General features: G+C 32.2%; 1 protein-coding gene across 2 annotated transcripts in view; it reads left to right on the top strand.

The window, feature by feature from the left end:
- oys (lysophospholipid acyltransferase 6) overlaps positions 1-16716 on the top strand; it is a 36125-nt gene continuing 19409 nt past the window's right edge. Inside the window, exon 1 of one of the 2 annotated variants that reach the window (XM_031980599.2) lies at positions 1-356. In XM_031980599.2, the coding sequence (XP_031836459.1) occupies positions 273-356 (84 nt within the window). In that variant the 5' untranslated portion in view covers positions 1-272. Of the gene's footprint in view, positions 357-776; positions 924-16716 lie in introns of those variants that run through there. The other variant, XM_031980601.2, reaches the window with a different exon arrangement.

The raw sequence follows: 16716 nt of genomic DNA, 5'->3' as shown, positions 1-16716 counted from the left end.
GCCCTGGGTGCCGGCAGGTTTGTTAGCCGGCGCGGAACGTAGCGGCGCTGCATTTCAGGATCCGTCGTCGACGGGGTCATCGCTGTCGTGGTTGTGTGAATTCAACGCGTTGTAACAATCATTCCCTCGAGGGAGTGAAACCGAGTGGAGCGTAGCGGATCCGTGTCTTTTCTCGGCGGTACGTTTATGCTGTGCGACCGAGTCACGGGAAACGTTACGGTGGTGTGCGCACAACCGCGTGTCCAATTTATTCGATTCTCTGATCGTTGACAATGACCGTGCCGATGGAGAATTACTATGAAGGTTCCCATATCTTTTCCTGGCTCGCGGACTTCGTCAACATGCCGATCGACCAGGTGAGAACCTCATTCATGTTTCGGTTAGGTGTTGTGATTTCTCTCTCTTTTTCTCTTTCTCTCTCTGTCTCTCTCCTTATTTTTGCTTCCTGACCGCCGAAAAGGAGGGCGCATCGATCGAAATTAAGATGACACCACCGAACCTCCCCGTCGCTCCTATTATGTATCCTTGTGATTAGGTCCGCGTTTGATGCTGCCTCGTATTTCCTTACGCACACCCGTCAAGGTTAAGGATCGGCGCGCTTCCACTCCGCGTTCTTCCGCAAACTTGTGTTCGTGAACTTCCCACTGATCCTTTCCTAACTGTAAGCATAACGACGTTAAAATACATTTAGAAATTCACGCGGTGGAGATGAACCAAGTGACAATTGATTGCTCCGAAGGTTTGAATAGTTAAACGCATATTAGGGCTTTCAGTGTGTGTTGCAACTTGTACACGGTATACACACGTGGGACAGATATAAACATTGTCATTGAAGTCACTTTCGCATAGTCTTTACATTGTATTCCTACGAACTGCGTTAGATCAGAAGCGACTCTGATGCGTCACCTTTTTAACCTATCTATGTGAGTCAATTTGCTTATTAAACACCGATGATCGGTAAAAAAGATTTTTTTTCTAGTGTTGTCAATTCAGATAATGCTGGCCTTTAAAAATATTATTGTTGACCGAAGATCGTTTTACAAGAGTTTTAGAAACATTTCTCGCTTATTTCCAACATTTATATTATCCTATTCAGTGCTCACATTTTTGCATGTTTCTTCCTATTCGCTCCGCTCCTTTGAGGCGATTTGTCATCGTACGATTGTCCAAATAGTAAAGGATTGGTGTGCGATAAGATAATCTTTGTCAAGAACTTACTCGAGTTACATGAGCGTAAGTGCGGGAAATTCGCAAAACCAGTTAAAATTTCCGCGAAAATGAATGTATTCGCCGGAAATAGAATGACCGGTAAGCGCATTGAGCGACCATTTGAACTATATAGGACGCATCGGATGCAACAGTTGGGGAAAGGCGAGTACAGCTTCGTTTGGTTCCGCGTGAATAGTCTGTGTTTATAATGCACACCGGTTACTCGGATAAACGACTTGCTGTTAAGCTTGTGGCGTCGGTGTTCATGAGCATAGGACTTGATTATTCATAGTGTCGCTATTTATATTATATTGATAATATAATATAATATAATATAATAAAATATAATATAAATATATACTGCCAATACAAAGAAAACGTTTCACAGACGTTTTGTCAAAACGAAAGTATTTGATTTGAGTTTGGCTATTTTTGATCTCCTAATATTTTTATTTGGTCGTCGTTGTCCGACGTAGGTATATTCTTCCAAACATGTTGTAAAATTTCTATACTTCATGTCATAAGTATTTTTTCGTTAAAATAATTTATATTGAGGAGTATAAGACATAGAGATAACATAAATACGCATTAACCCTCCACGATAGATCGCAAAAGCCGATGACTGGGTCATTCATGACTCATATTAAACACTGTCGTGTGTCTTATTTAAGATAAAAATTGATTGGTTTTGAAGGATGCGTAATATGATGTATGTAACTTTCTCTTAGGTGGTCGCATGAAGGATATAAAAGTAAACTTTTTCTTTCTTTAGTTAAATCAGATATGCGTCATTGCGTTAATGAAAAAAATACATTATTCTCGTAAAGAAAATATCAAGGTATTTATCATCGTAGTCAAGAAAATATATAACAATAGAAATTTTTGTAACACAATCTAAGGACACAATGTAATTATAATTTACCAATAAAAAACTGTATGTTAGATCTACCGCAAAAACCTTGAATAGAATAATATGTATGAACAAACTTGAGAATTCACAGTTTGTAAACTGAAACGTTGAATTGTTAACCCTTTACACTAACAATTTTTCACTGGAAATACTCAGTACTTTCTAATGAGATGTAAACGACATTTTCTGAGATTGACTTAGCGAGAAATCGCACATATTTTGAGAAAGAAAACTAGAGAAAATCAGAAATTTATAGTATAATATTGTGATATTTGAAGCTGTGTAATTAGACTGAAGATAGTTTTTGTCCAATTTGTTATGGAAGAAAATTTAAGTGTATTTGAAAAAATTAAAATAATAATAACATAATAAAAGGTTTCTGGATTCTAGAGACAGTCAAAATATGTAACAGATCTAACACTTGTACGTTGTACAATTTTGAAAGGTTACGCGAGAGATATGATAAAAATCATTACGCAGGCATTAACACAAATCAGACGAAACGTGATCGTTCCTGAATTTCTAAAGAAATATCAACTGGAAGTAGTACTATCGAAGAAATAAGACTTTTGGAATTATCGATGATGTACATGCCACATACAGTAAATACCATAAACAAAATATGTGTGGTTAAAATTGAAGAAAGATTAAGATATACGTTTTACACAGAATATCGAAATTCCAAGCTTGCACGAAATTGATTTTTATGTTACTTTTTAGATTTATCGGTTATTGTGTGTCGTAACGTTGAATTCCGCACTCACTTGAAAATATTAAGTATCCTTCGAATAGCCTCAAATCCATTTTCTATCCTTGTAGATCGTGTACATTATTCATTTGCGTATAATTTGAATATTTCTAATACTTCAAAATATTAGCACAATTGACATACTGATAAAGATTGCAGTTACAAACAAGAATCTTGGTGATAATCTAGTCGGAATTTAATTTATTTTCTAAAACACTAATATACAAAATTTGTATCTGAATGAATATAGAGAGTATATCGATATTTTACCAAACTGTTAAGTTTTATTTCCTGAAAAAATTACGAAGAAAATGCTTTTTTTCTACAAGATAACGCAGCAGTACACGATGTTAAGAAGGTCATGAGTATTTAGATAGTTTGGTATTCGGCATTAAGAAACTCGAAATTGCAGTAAAACTCAAATATAATTCAATCATTATCACTACATTAAAAAAATTAATTCCTACTATAGATAACGAAATATTTAATCAATTGAGTATAATAGTGGTAATACTATATAGCTATTAATATGCAAATTTTCGTGTTTCTATAATAACTTAATAGATTATTCTCAATATTGGTTTTTAGTTTTCAATATTTTTTACTTATCTCTCAACCATTTTTTAATTATATTACCCATACACTTTGCTTTTGTCTTGCCAGAAACAGCAGTGTGTTTATGAGAACTTGGCCAACTGCATGTAACGTTTTGAATGACTTTTTTTAACTGAATGATTTTAAAAATCATTCTCATTCGCAGAATGTGTTACGATTATAATGTGGTTCAATTTCTGAATACCCCCTTCTTATAATATAATGTTATGAAAGTACAATGAATGTATTTAAATATTTTTGATCATCCGTTACATGGATTCTTCAAGATAAAGACTTTGTAATAAATCATGTTTACGTTCTGCAAGATAGCGGTAATTCTTCTAACTGGCTGTAAGGCAGTAATTGCTCCCTGAAAATTGGTTTGCGGTTACGAGCAACGGTCGCGATTTCTGAACGCTGAACACTTTGAAGGGCGCCGTTTGAAACTCTTTTTGTCAGCGTTACCATCAGTATAACCTGTATTTTCATTCTTTGAATTTGTAATCTGTCGGAAATATCATGTAATGTGACAAATGAAGATTGCTCGTGCAATACAACGGTGATAAAATTAGATAAATTTCAATGATATACCTTATCTACGACGGATAATCGGTACCTACATCGTAGTTAGATGTGTAATTAATCATACTTTTCGGGTCGCGTAACATTTGGAATATTTTTTATCATTTTTATTTATTTATCATATTTATTTATTTATAAATTTGCAATAATTTGATTTACATAATGAAATAGTATCATTAACACTTTGCCGGCTGCACATTTATCGCGTCGCGGTTAGGTTGGCGCCGGCGAGTATCACGCAGGTTCTACTTCACTTTCAAGGATATTTTATAATTTTGTAATACATCTAAACTTTCGAGATTCGAAGGCAGCGAAAAACAGCTTCAAACTAATAGAAGAAGCATCCGCTTAAAAGATTTTAACAAAAGACGATGTGGTAAATTGGGAAGGGAGAACATTGGAAGCAATTGTTTCTCTAAAAATAGCATCAATACGTATTCCTATACAAACATCAGAATGATAAAATAGCATCACCTCTAGCGAAAAGGAGTCACGCGTACGTGACAGCGCCGATAACAGTTGGGCAAAAGAAGTCGCGTGTACGTTGCAGCGGCCGGTAGAGTGTTTAATAAGATAATAATGATTAGCAGTAGTAATAAATTTAGTTGCAATAAACTAGCGTGAAGGGTTAGTCACAAAGTAATTTGTAGCACATAGAGTTAATAATTTCTTCCGTAGTGTTTAGCACTATACATCGATAAGTCGTTATCAGACAGACTTTTTGGCTTCACACGTGTCGCGAATTAGATATAACGTTACAATTGATTTGTTTTTTTTAATAACTCTAAATAAGCATCAATTGATCTTAATATTACAATAACAAGAGCTCTACGAATACTATTGATCGCGGCAAATTCAATGCGACACAGGAACACGTAAGAAGAGATTTATTGTCTGTTGTTCTTGCATTTCTGTCCTTTGAACTATAAGTTTAATCTCTTACTGATTCTTTGATGGTATATACGTTTATTATGCATGAGCTGCGTGTACGATTTAACTGAACCGACTCTTCTGTATATTATTACCTGGCATGAACTTTGACATTTATAAGTACATTATTTCTTTCATTAATTTTTTTCGTGACTCGTCAAATACTGAAGTTTAAGTAAATAAGAACTTTATCTAACCTCTGAAAATGCAAATATATTAGCAAAAAATATGCAACATTTTTTGCGACATTAACTGTGAATATCGCAAGCGAACTGAATTTATCGCCAATAATTTTAGATACGCTTACATGTATCATAAGAGTCGTTATCAAAAATTATGTCCCAAGATTCTTGCTAGTGAATCTGCAACTTGATTGTTTTCAGAATAAGTGAAAAATCTGGTACCCACGACAGCACTTCTGTTTATTCGGCTAAAATTACATAGTTCTTAAGCTCATTACAAGTAATAAAATTTTATGTAAATAGAATGCATCACGTGACATTTCAACGAACGTTCACGAAAACGAATAAATTTGCTTATAGCACTAGTCTGTACCAACCGATTGGAAATTAGGTGTTTGTTGCTTGGTAAACTTATTAATTTGTGTTTGAATCCATGGATCGAATGTGTCTCATTGACATTCTTGCACCCCTTAAACCTTTGCTTTATAATTCTTCCTCAACGGTAATCGATATGACTAAATACTTTGTGCTTAAAAATTTAGATACTGATAGAGAGATGAATTCTGTTTTTGTATGTATCCGTTTAGTTTATAGCATAATAATTGATAGCAGAGAAATAATACTTAATTTGAACTCGAAAGAATTCAGTGACATATGTATTTGTTAAATTCTGTTTGAAAGCATTGTCACGTATTTGACAAGGTATTGCATGGGAGGAAGCTAAATAAGATTTACAATTTAGGAAAAGAACAACCCTTGGTATGCCCAATAATCCTATCAAATATGAAGGATTTTTTGCAATTGTGAAATAATAATGTGGGTGTAGTACCTTCTTCTCTATACCCATCCCAATAAAACTAGTTCTAACAATAGCAGTCTCTATTATCTAAATAAAACTCATGTGTATATATTGTCAGAAACAATCTAACAAAACACACTAACCTTCAACAACATATTTTAACCAGCTAACTGCGTTTGACGAGTATACGTCATCTTAAAGCTTGAAATGATACAAATTCTCTCTACGATGAATTCTTTATTTTTTCAGATAAACATGTAATTCTTCTTCGTTTTACTTTGGTGTTTCATTAAAATATACTCTAAGTGCATTCGTCCTGCGTTTATATTGCACGCAAAACGAGAGATTTTTGAAACTAAAAATAGAAAAGTGTAATTCAGTTTCTGAATTGAAACGAACGAAATGCAATCGCGCCGCTTGCTACTTTTCGTTTTTGCAAAGACCTGATGGATTCAAACGGTTAAGGTCATTCAAATCAATGAGAAATCGCTAATGCAAATAATTACACTGGTCAACACGATTTTTGTTATAGAACATTTTATGGGTGAATTTTACAGCGTAAAATTTACTATATTTAATATATTTTTAATGCGTTTTTAACCATTGCCCACTTTTTGAGATAAGTTTTGAAAAAAAAACTCAATTTTCTAATTTTGGACATTTGCCGTATCTCAGTTATAATTAGGTCCATAGAATAATACTATGCAAGAAAAGTTAGAAAAAATTTCATAATTAAGACACAGCAAATGTTCAAAATTGAAAAATTAGGTTTTTTACAAAATTGATTTTCTCAAAAACTGTGAGTGATGGAGAAAAACGGATTGCATATTCGAATTCAGTATGAGAAATACTATTAAGATCATTCATTAAACCTTCTGTAACATAAAGAAGTTAAATTTTGTAGACCAGTGTTATCGAATATTTAAAAAATTTTGTTTCAAATTACCCCGACAGTATAAATATTTGACTAAATATAATACATGGAAATATCAGGCAATTTTTTCTAATGAAGTAACGACCCACTGAAACCAATTACTCTGACGGAAGTATTATAAACAACGATTTACCGGTATAGTTATTAAAAGAAAAAGGCAGTTGTGCGCCAAAAGTTAACTCGTTGTTATCTACCCACACGAAGATAACCAATTGATGAATCAGTCGAATTCGCATGAACATCACTTCAGCCAGGTGTTCAGGTTGAGCGATCTTAATCCCTTTTCCTATAATATCACGTTAGACTCGCGATGAAAATTTTTAACTGAATTCCATAAATCTATACGTTATTTATTTATTTCTCATATAAATGATATAGTACTTGTCTATTATCGATCTTTAATCTTTTTGGAGTAAACGTAGACATAGAATAGCATCAAATTCTTCTCTTTTTCTACTAAATTATTAACGATAAAGTGATTTTATCAAGCACAGTTCTGAAAAAGATCATAGGAGAAGGGCTTAAGAATTTTAGTTTGTACAAAATTGCTTAACATATTTCTTTAAATAAATATTAATGCTTTATAAATTCTTCTTCTAAAATATTCTTGTATTTTTTTAGACATTTTTGAAATATAATATTAAGAGTACAGAAGCGTTGAAATGCCTTTTCAAATGTTGTATTATATCTTGTGAATAATAAACTTTAAATATTTTTACTTATTAAATAAAATACAATTTGTAGGTGTAGAAGTGTGTAGTATGGAAGAGATTTTTTGTTTTTCCAATAAATATTTTGAAATAATTTATCCATTTGAATTGTTTCATATATATTAACAGCATATTTACTGTTCGTTATATACTGTCAAACTTTAACATTCTGTCTTCTATACAACTATTAAATTAAATTGATCACTATTAATTTTTGAATCCATGGTAAGAAAATATGTTAAAAGTGCTGAAATGGGCGGATTTGCGATGCGTTAACGCTTAATCGGCCGGTAGTTAAGTGAGAGAATGCCCAAAAAATATATAAATTTATAAACAAATTGATAATTGCTATGATTAATGATTTAGAAATGATTTTAACACATTCTCGAACAGCGTTTGTTTCAGTAGCAATCTCCATAGTTATAATACTTCATTAAACCCAATGAATCATCTTCATAAAATGAAAGTGAAATTCAAAAAAGAAATTGCGTCAATTTCTTATACACTATACCATGCATTATAATTTCAAATACAGACTCACGTGGAAGTTATTTAACCTTTTGAACGAGGGCTCCGGAGCAAAGCCATATAAAATTTGTCATTATAAACTGTAACATCTTTTCATTGAATATATTATAACGTATATATCCATAATAAAATTAGTAAAATACATCTATGACTTTTCTTTTTATGCATGTGACATTTATATGTTAATATGCTTCTTCTATTCAAATTTTTTCGAGTTGCTGGTAATGTCAGCGAGAAAAAGCGTCGAGTGCAAAGATTTTCCTTACGGAATGTACAATACAAAATGTTAAGTGTCACAAATATGTAACGCCAGTCGTGAACGTGTGAACCTCAATGTCATGTTGGAGATGACAATACAAATTTGTTATAGAACGTTAAAAACTGTTTGAAAAAGTACTACACTTTAAAAGATTATAAAAATTAAATCTTTTTATAATAATAATAAATAAAATAAATATAAAACGTTGAATTTTACCATTATAAGTTACTTCAATTCATTTCCCTATGAATAAATATAAGTTTACCCCCAACAACATTGCAAATAAATCGAGTGTAAAAGGTTAATCTACCAAGTTTCAATGGTTACCTTTAACCGGCCGCTTAGGCGTGAACAATTCGTTTTTGAAGTAAGAAAAGCACAGGGTTCGATATTCATGTTCGTAACATCGTCATTGAGAACAGGTGCACTGCTCGGAAAGGAATGTATCGAGTGCTAAAGTTGTATTGTAACTTGAAGAATGCGTAACAAAACCCTCGTGCCCTCTATTTTCGAGGAGCGGTGCGGCTAGGATCCCGTTTCGTTCGAATGGACTTTTAACTCTTGATAAAAAGATCACGTAACACGTGTGTTCCGTTACTCGAAGTGGTATTATTATAATTAGATAAGTGGATAGAAGAGTATGCCGATATAAAAACTGTCTTGAGCAATGTTTGTTCAGGTCAAGATCGAACATTTATTTGGCGATCAGTTCCATCAACCCAGAAAAGAATTATACTATATTAACCTTTGCACCCATAAAACGGAAGAAGTATCGCAACAATTACCACTTTATCATAAGTTCGCGTCACGGTTACTTGTTCATTTGTGAATATTCATTTATAGTATGATATAGTTATGAATATACATTGTGTATGATAGAAACATGACCAGCAAAACTTTTACTTCGAACCAGTTAGACGCAAAGTTTCGGCAGAAATAGGGAGAGAAAATCATCGTCTAAGATGCTATGTTACGATACTTTCATTTATCGTTTGATCCTCATGACAAATGAACGTATTACACTATGAGTACACCGTGATAGTACGAAGCAGTTTCTGTGTACGCATTTGAAAAGACCAAAAAAGGACCATTTGTGACAAACTTGGTGAATCGTTATTTGGTAGATAAAAAACGCCGATGACTCCTCAAAACATGAGACTATGCCAAAAATAACAATCAAAGAGAATAAACAGATTGAACTGGAGGATTTGGGACTTTACACTTGTTTATCGATAATTTAAATGCCGAGAGAATGGTTAAAATCTACAAAAAAACCTTTATTGCCATATGTCAAAAGTGGTTCACAATATAAAACAATCAGTGGGTATTACAAGAAGATAACGACCCGAAACATCAAAGTCGTCTGTGTATCGCATGAAAAGAATATCACAACTACCGCATGTTAATTCAGTTGGAAATATCTGGTCGCGAATGAAGTTCAAGCTTCGTGGAAAGAATGTATAGACCGTCAAGCAACTAATACGATAAATTAAATTAATTCGAAAATCATACTTTAAAATTGTATCATGAAATTAATAGAAAGTATGCCTCGCAGATGCCACGTAATTATTGATAACGAAGAGGACTGGACGACATATTAACAATACAGCATTAAAATACTAATTAAGCAATTATATGTGTGTGCTTTCTTTCGAGTCTAGACAATTTTTTTTATTAAGTTTTGCTGATCACGCTCTTATCGTACAGACTGTATCTCTTGTAAAACGTAAATACTTGCTTAAGCTTGTCCACGATCACATTATGTACAAATTCGTTATTGACTAGAAGCTTAGAGACTTCGTCCTTAGAGATAATTAGAATCACCGATCCCGGCGTTTGCGCCACACCCACTTCAAAATACAATTAGACAGCAGTCTAAGATTGACGATGGCGTTTTAAAGTATTTCGAACTTCGTAAATAGTTTGTGGTTTCTGAGAATGCTCGCGATACAATTCTGTTACCGTACAGGATTTCACTAGGAAAAACTTCAATCGCAAGTTGAGGACGTTACATTTTATTTGGCATGTCGTCTTTGAAGATCATTGAATGTCCGTTCAGTGCATGCGCACTTAAGCTTGGCCTCTCGTACGCCTTGGTCAAACGGGCGCCGCTATAAATTGCTTGCATTTCTATTTGTATTAGTCACATGGAATAATCGGGTATGCACGGCGAAACAAAATCATCGATTTGCTTCAAAATTAATTTTCCTGAATGAAAGAGCCGACCGAAATAACTTCTGTTCTTTATTGTAATGACGGTTTCCTTGTCATTCAGAAGCTCCGGGCAGCAAGTATGCGCAAATATATTCTTGTCACTCTGGCCACTCGTCCAGTTATAACCAGCATAGTCATATACCAGCAATACTTTACACAGGTATATTTGTCTCGTTGCTCTTCCACGCAGCCCACCACTACGACAGGCCTTAAAATAGTAGCAATATGTGCACTATTCGGCCTCCATTTTTTAACTGTCGATGATCGAATGGTATAAACGTTGATGTTCCGTAAATAATTTTCTAACTTGAAAAATGAAAATCCTGCTGAGAAATGAATGAACAACGTGAAATTAAATTATGAGAAGCGATACGGTTTTCCACTGCGGAGACTATACAGTCTGATTAGCAGCTGATAACCAGTGTACTTAGACAAATAAATATGTGAGACGCAATATTAGAGGAACAGAACTTGCCGCCAACGACTTTCGCAATATAATAAATGCAGAGAATGAAGTATCAACGAATGCTTACTTTAAATTGTACAGTAGACATTGTTTTGTCCTTCCTTGCTAACTGCAAATTATTTGCTGTTATCTTAACCCTTTGTATTCGAAGGTTTCTCTCAATGACATTACCCGCGACTCGAATTAATTTTAATACTAAAACTACCACACAGTTAAATTGATTTTTTAAAATTTCTCTGTAGAAACTTCAAGAATGCATCTATTGATACTTTAATTGATTTATAATTCATTTTGCGTGTTGCTAAATCAATTTCTTTAATAATGTCTCAGAGAAATGTTTGTTATCTTTTTAATAATTGCAAAATGAAGGAAGCGGGAGTGGCTCATTTTGACTCCGGAGCCCTCGATTGCAAAAGATTAATAACGTATTGTTTAAAGAATGAACAATCTTCTTTCTTTAAAAACCACAATTTTAAGATTACTATTTGAAATTGAAAAATGTAAATAATCTTCCCTATACTAATTAATTTTTTTTAGTGCTTGAAAGATACTATTTGTGACCACACATTGTAGTAAAATCGAAGTTTAAAGTAATTCTTTACTATCCGTTTCAAAGAGATCTGTTGTACGACATTTGTTACCATTTTCTCCATTCAAACGGTCTTCCTGCTCCACTATTACTAGTACTACGTATTTCTCATGTTTTTTTTCAGTCGAATAATCGGTGATACATATTCCACATGAGTAATCAGTTGGAAATAGTTCCGTTAATTATAATAATTACGTTTTTTTATTACGGTAAAGTAATAAATATTCATTTGCGATATGAAAGACGTTCAAAACGATCATGCAACGAAATGTGTGAATTGTAACAGAAACATTACATGCATTTATATGTATCAGTTTTATCTTTCATTTGGTTGAGGTGTATCCATTGGGCTCACATGTTTTTTCATTTCTTGATATTGTGAATTGTACTTCAAGAATTAATTATTTACACTCAAAATTTAACTCTCAGTCACTGCTTGATTTGATATAGCAAAATTATGAAGTCTTATATATAATATTTAGCTTTGTATAATGTATCAATGTATAAAATATTGAAATAAAATTATTATTATATATTATATATTAATTTATGTATGTTTTTTTGTTAATTCTCTTTAAAAAATGTCCTATTCATCTGAAAATGTTGTATATCTCTAGCAAAAAACTTTAATTATATAATCCAATGATACAAAATATTAAGTTTGTAGATAACAAAGACTCTGAACAATTTGGAAAAATAGTGACTCAGTTCATCGAGGTCCTACTGACCGTTTACGTAATGTAAAAAGACCGGATAAGAGTTAAAAATGTGCTCGCTTTGGTTGGCATAGTCTGCAGCGTACTAAATGTGCAGAGATCATTGTACTCTGTGGGCCGTTCATCGTGTCAAATGACTTGTTCATCTCGATCCCTCGCAGCGAAATACGCCGATATTGATACGATATTATATAGGGAGCGACGTGTGAAATGTACGATTACTATTAATTGGCAATCAACTTCCGTGACGAATCATAAAGTAACGATGGGTATTTAACGCGAACATTGTAAGCTGTAGTAAATGTGAGTAATTACCAGAACGAAAATGTAATTAGTAGTGCTCCAGAAAATTTATTACGAGTTAAACGTTTCCTTTAAACGATGATAATTTTTCTTAAATTTGAAACTTGTACCGATTTCATTGGAGTTTCGTGAATTTTTAACAGTTAATTATTATTATAGCAACTTTTATGTTTATTTTAATTGTCAATATGTACGGAGAAATAGGTAAACGTGCATTAAAATACAAAGAATATTTTCATTTTTAGGAATTAAGAAGTAACAAAAGAAATTGTATACTACATTTATTAAAATCCATTTTAAACTGGAAAAGTTAAAAAAGAATGTCAAGATTTTCGAACTACGACAATTTCTTTGCCAGAGTCATTTGTGAGAAAGTCGAGCCGTTTTTGTTTCTTTTTGTGTGTGCAATAACTTCATCCAACTTCTTTTGAGCGTCACGAGTAATTATATCTTGTTTTCCATAATTTCAGCTTGTTTTACAATTGATACCTATGTATTTCTCAAGATCCACGTATAACGCATACATTAATTTTCTTAATTATGAGGAGAGAACAGTTCATTTTATGATAATAAGTGGAAATTGTATTGCTAAAGGTCATCGACAGGTTATATTCAGTGAGTCAAGGGAATGGTATCTATGAATTACTGTATCCACTGAAAACAGTTTGTGCTGTCGTATAATAAAATTATTCCATTATATTTTATAACATACAGGGTGTCACGTTTAAATGCGAAAAGTTGAAAATATCTCACGAGATATTGAATGTGCGAAGAAAATCTTTATACGAGAGTTGTTGTTTGATATGAAGGAGCACATTTATGATACATATAATCTTTATGTGGGCGTTGTAGTAGGGGACATTTCAGGGTCAAGTTAATCTTTTCAAATGGAACTCTATATTTTTTTATGTATGCTACATTACATCATTCCATGTGGTAATGCCATAAATAAATAGTGTCCAGTTTTCGTCGACGCGTATCGAATGGTCGGTCAGCGGAACGTATCGTAATTTTATTAGATATTTTCTCGTGCTGTATTGATGTAATTATTAACGATATATGTTTGCTACGAAAAAAATGTTAATGCTGTGGCAAGCATAAAAAACTGAAGATTATTATGGATGATATTAAAAGTGTATTTTATTCCTACGAAAATAATTATAATTGCCTATGATAATTATATCAATGCTTATGATAATTATACCGGATAGAGTATTGAAAAAAATATTGAAAAACAATTTTTAAAACGACACATGTTGAAGGATAAAGTGAATAAAAGATTTTTTTTCATATAGTAAATAGTGAAAATTAAAATATACTATTAATACCAGATGAAATAATTTTTAATGTCTTATATTTTTGTTACGGTATGAACATTTTTTCATAGCTACATATTCGGCTAACAGTTCAATCGATATGGAAAAAATAAATAGTAAAGTTACGAAACGTTTCGCTATTAGACATCATTCGATACGCATCGACGAAAGCTGGACCCCATTTATTTATGGCATTACCATATGGAATGACGTAATATAGCTTATCGTTGAACTTGTCTCGATACACGCAATTCCTTCACAAATAAAAAAAATATCAGTTCCATTAAAAAAAATTAACTTAACCTTGAAATCTTCGACTGCTACACCCACATAAAAATTATTTTTACCGTAAAATGCGTCTCTGTATACCAAACAGTCTCCGCATAAACATTTTTTTTACAGCCTTGATATCTCACGAGATATTCAACCTTTCGCATACCCTATATATTTTCCATTCTAATAACTAATAGGCGAATTTTGTTTTCAGTAATGTATGTTTAGAATCTTAATTGTGAAAAAAGAATTAAAATTTTATCTACTATAAATCATTTATGTGTTCATTATAAAAGTTACATAAATATTTTTTTGAAGAAAATTATATTATCGATCTTTTGAAATAAAGTATTCAATGAATTAGATTAGATCCAGAAAGAATTCGAATGTTATTATTTTTAAACAGGAATCTAAAGTATGTGGATATTTTCATGTATTGTTTTGTTTTGTTTATATTTTATGCATGCAAAAATGTTGACTGCCATGTTTAAAACCAGATATTTCTTATGTAAACCAAAGTTAACACTCCGTGCTATCATAAAGTTTCAAGAGTTTCTAGTTTCGGAATCTTATACAGTTTCGGATTCGAATTTCGATGTTTTACAAGTTCTAGACTCACATTTCGATAATTTAAAAATTAGTCTCTGTCCTATCCTTACTATATACAAATTATTTTAAAACAAAAACAATAAGTTGAAAAATAATACTGCATTATTGTGTTTTTAAAATGTTTCTTTTTCCATGCACAATGTAATATGTAGTGTTTCGAATTCGATTGATAAAATCCTATCATCTTATTCACGTTACTAATTCTAGGAAATAATTAAATATTACTTTTTTTCAAAAAGATTGCTACTGATGAGTTGGTTTCTATTTTATTTTCTACAGTTCTTCTATTATAATCAATTCGCGAGCAATAAATATAACCGATAAGCGGGTTAAAAGTTAATCGGTTGTTAACAAAGGTCACTGATACGTCTCACAATGCTATTTTATTTTTTCAGACAAGGTCTAAGAGTGTGTCGTAACATTTTCCGATTACTTTCGGAAAAAGCATCTGCTTTATTGCTTACTTATGTAAATTATGTTTTAAGTATTTTGTTTTCAACATAAATTGTAAAACATCGGAAAAATGTGATGAGTATCTGATTCATTTTAGAGATTATTTAAATATAGATATTTTTGATTTGGAACAAAGTGAAATTTTTCAAAACCTGAGAATGTTAGAGAAAAATTTCCAGATCCAAAAGTATTACGCAAAAACTCATAAGGAGCGTGTATACAAAAGGTTAAAATGCTTATCTTAAATTACTCGTAAAATAAGAAACTTCGAATGTATAAAAATAACCGAAGTTATTTCAAACAAACCGCGCACTACAATTTTTAAAATGTAAATGCGCGCGTTAATCGCATGAGTACAGTAATGATATTATGATTCATAATCGCCATGAAAAATTCATCAGTGCATTATGCAATAATGCAATACATGCGAAAATTTTAATTAATTTTGATCAGTTTTTGATTAATCTTACATATGATTAATCGATAAAAATACAGATTCGATAATCGTATAAACAGGTATTTGCATTGGTAAATAACAATGATCACAAGAAAGTCGATAGGTTCTTCCATATTAGTGATTAAAAAAGTGCTTTTAGCGTAAGCACATGACACTGCACGATATTTTTGGCGTTTACGTTCATCGATATACATTGTCGGTCAAAAGTTTGGGGCCGATGCATTGGTTAAAAGAAAAACTTCTAAGTTTTGTAAACAACATTTACTGGGGAATTTTTATGTATGATAAAGGAACATGGACAAATGTGTATTAGTCAAATGTAAAGATATTTGATAGAATCATCTTAAAGCTCTCTTTGAACCATGTTATTTTAGCTAAAAAAATTTCCGATCGTACCGCTAGCAGTAGAATAATCTAAGAATCACACTTCGTGATTTATAAGTTTCATTTATTTTATTGTATATATTTGTAATATGTATCATTTTTAATTTGTGACGTTACACGTCAAGTGATCCCAAACTTTTAAATGATAGTTACATAGAGGAGCCGTCTTAGTAAACACGAGTCTGGAGCTGTCTCATTTTTAATGTGTAAACGCATCTTTCCCATGGTACGTATCACCTTTGTGGTGTTCTCGTTATGGGGGAAAACCGATTTCCTCGCGGAAAACACCGTCCGCGCTCGAGACGAGAAGAATATCACACGACATACAAACGTGCGTGCTTTGTGGTTAAAATGAGATTTTGTATTATATGTGTAAAATTATATAAATCATATACACAGAACAATCTACTATTAACATGAAATGGAATGCAATTCTTATAATTCAAATTTTCAGATATAAATTGTGCTTTTTCGCAGTTTTTCAATTATTCCGACAGAATTTTGTAAAGAGTTTCGTTAAAAAATCGAATGATACCCTTAACTCGTTAAGT

This window comes from Nomia melanderi, chromosome 10, assembly GCF_051020985.1.
Source record: "Nomia melanderi isolate GNS246 chromosome 10, iyNomMela1, whole genome shotgun sequence".
Taxonomy (NCBI): domain Eukaryota; kingdom Metazoa; phylum Arthropoda; class Insecta; order Hymenoptera; family Halictidae; genus Nomia; species Nomia melanderi.
This window is presented reverse-complemented; position numbering and strand designations above follow the sequence as displayed.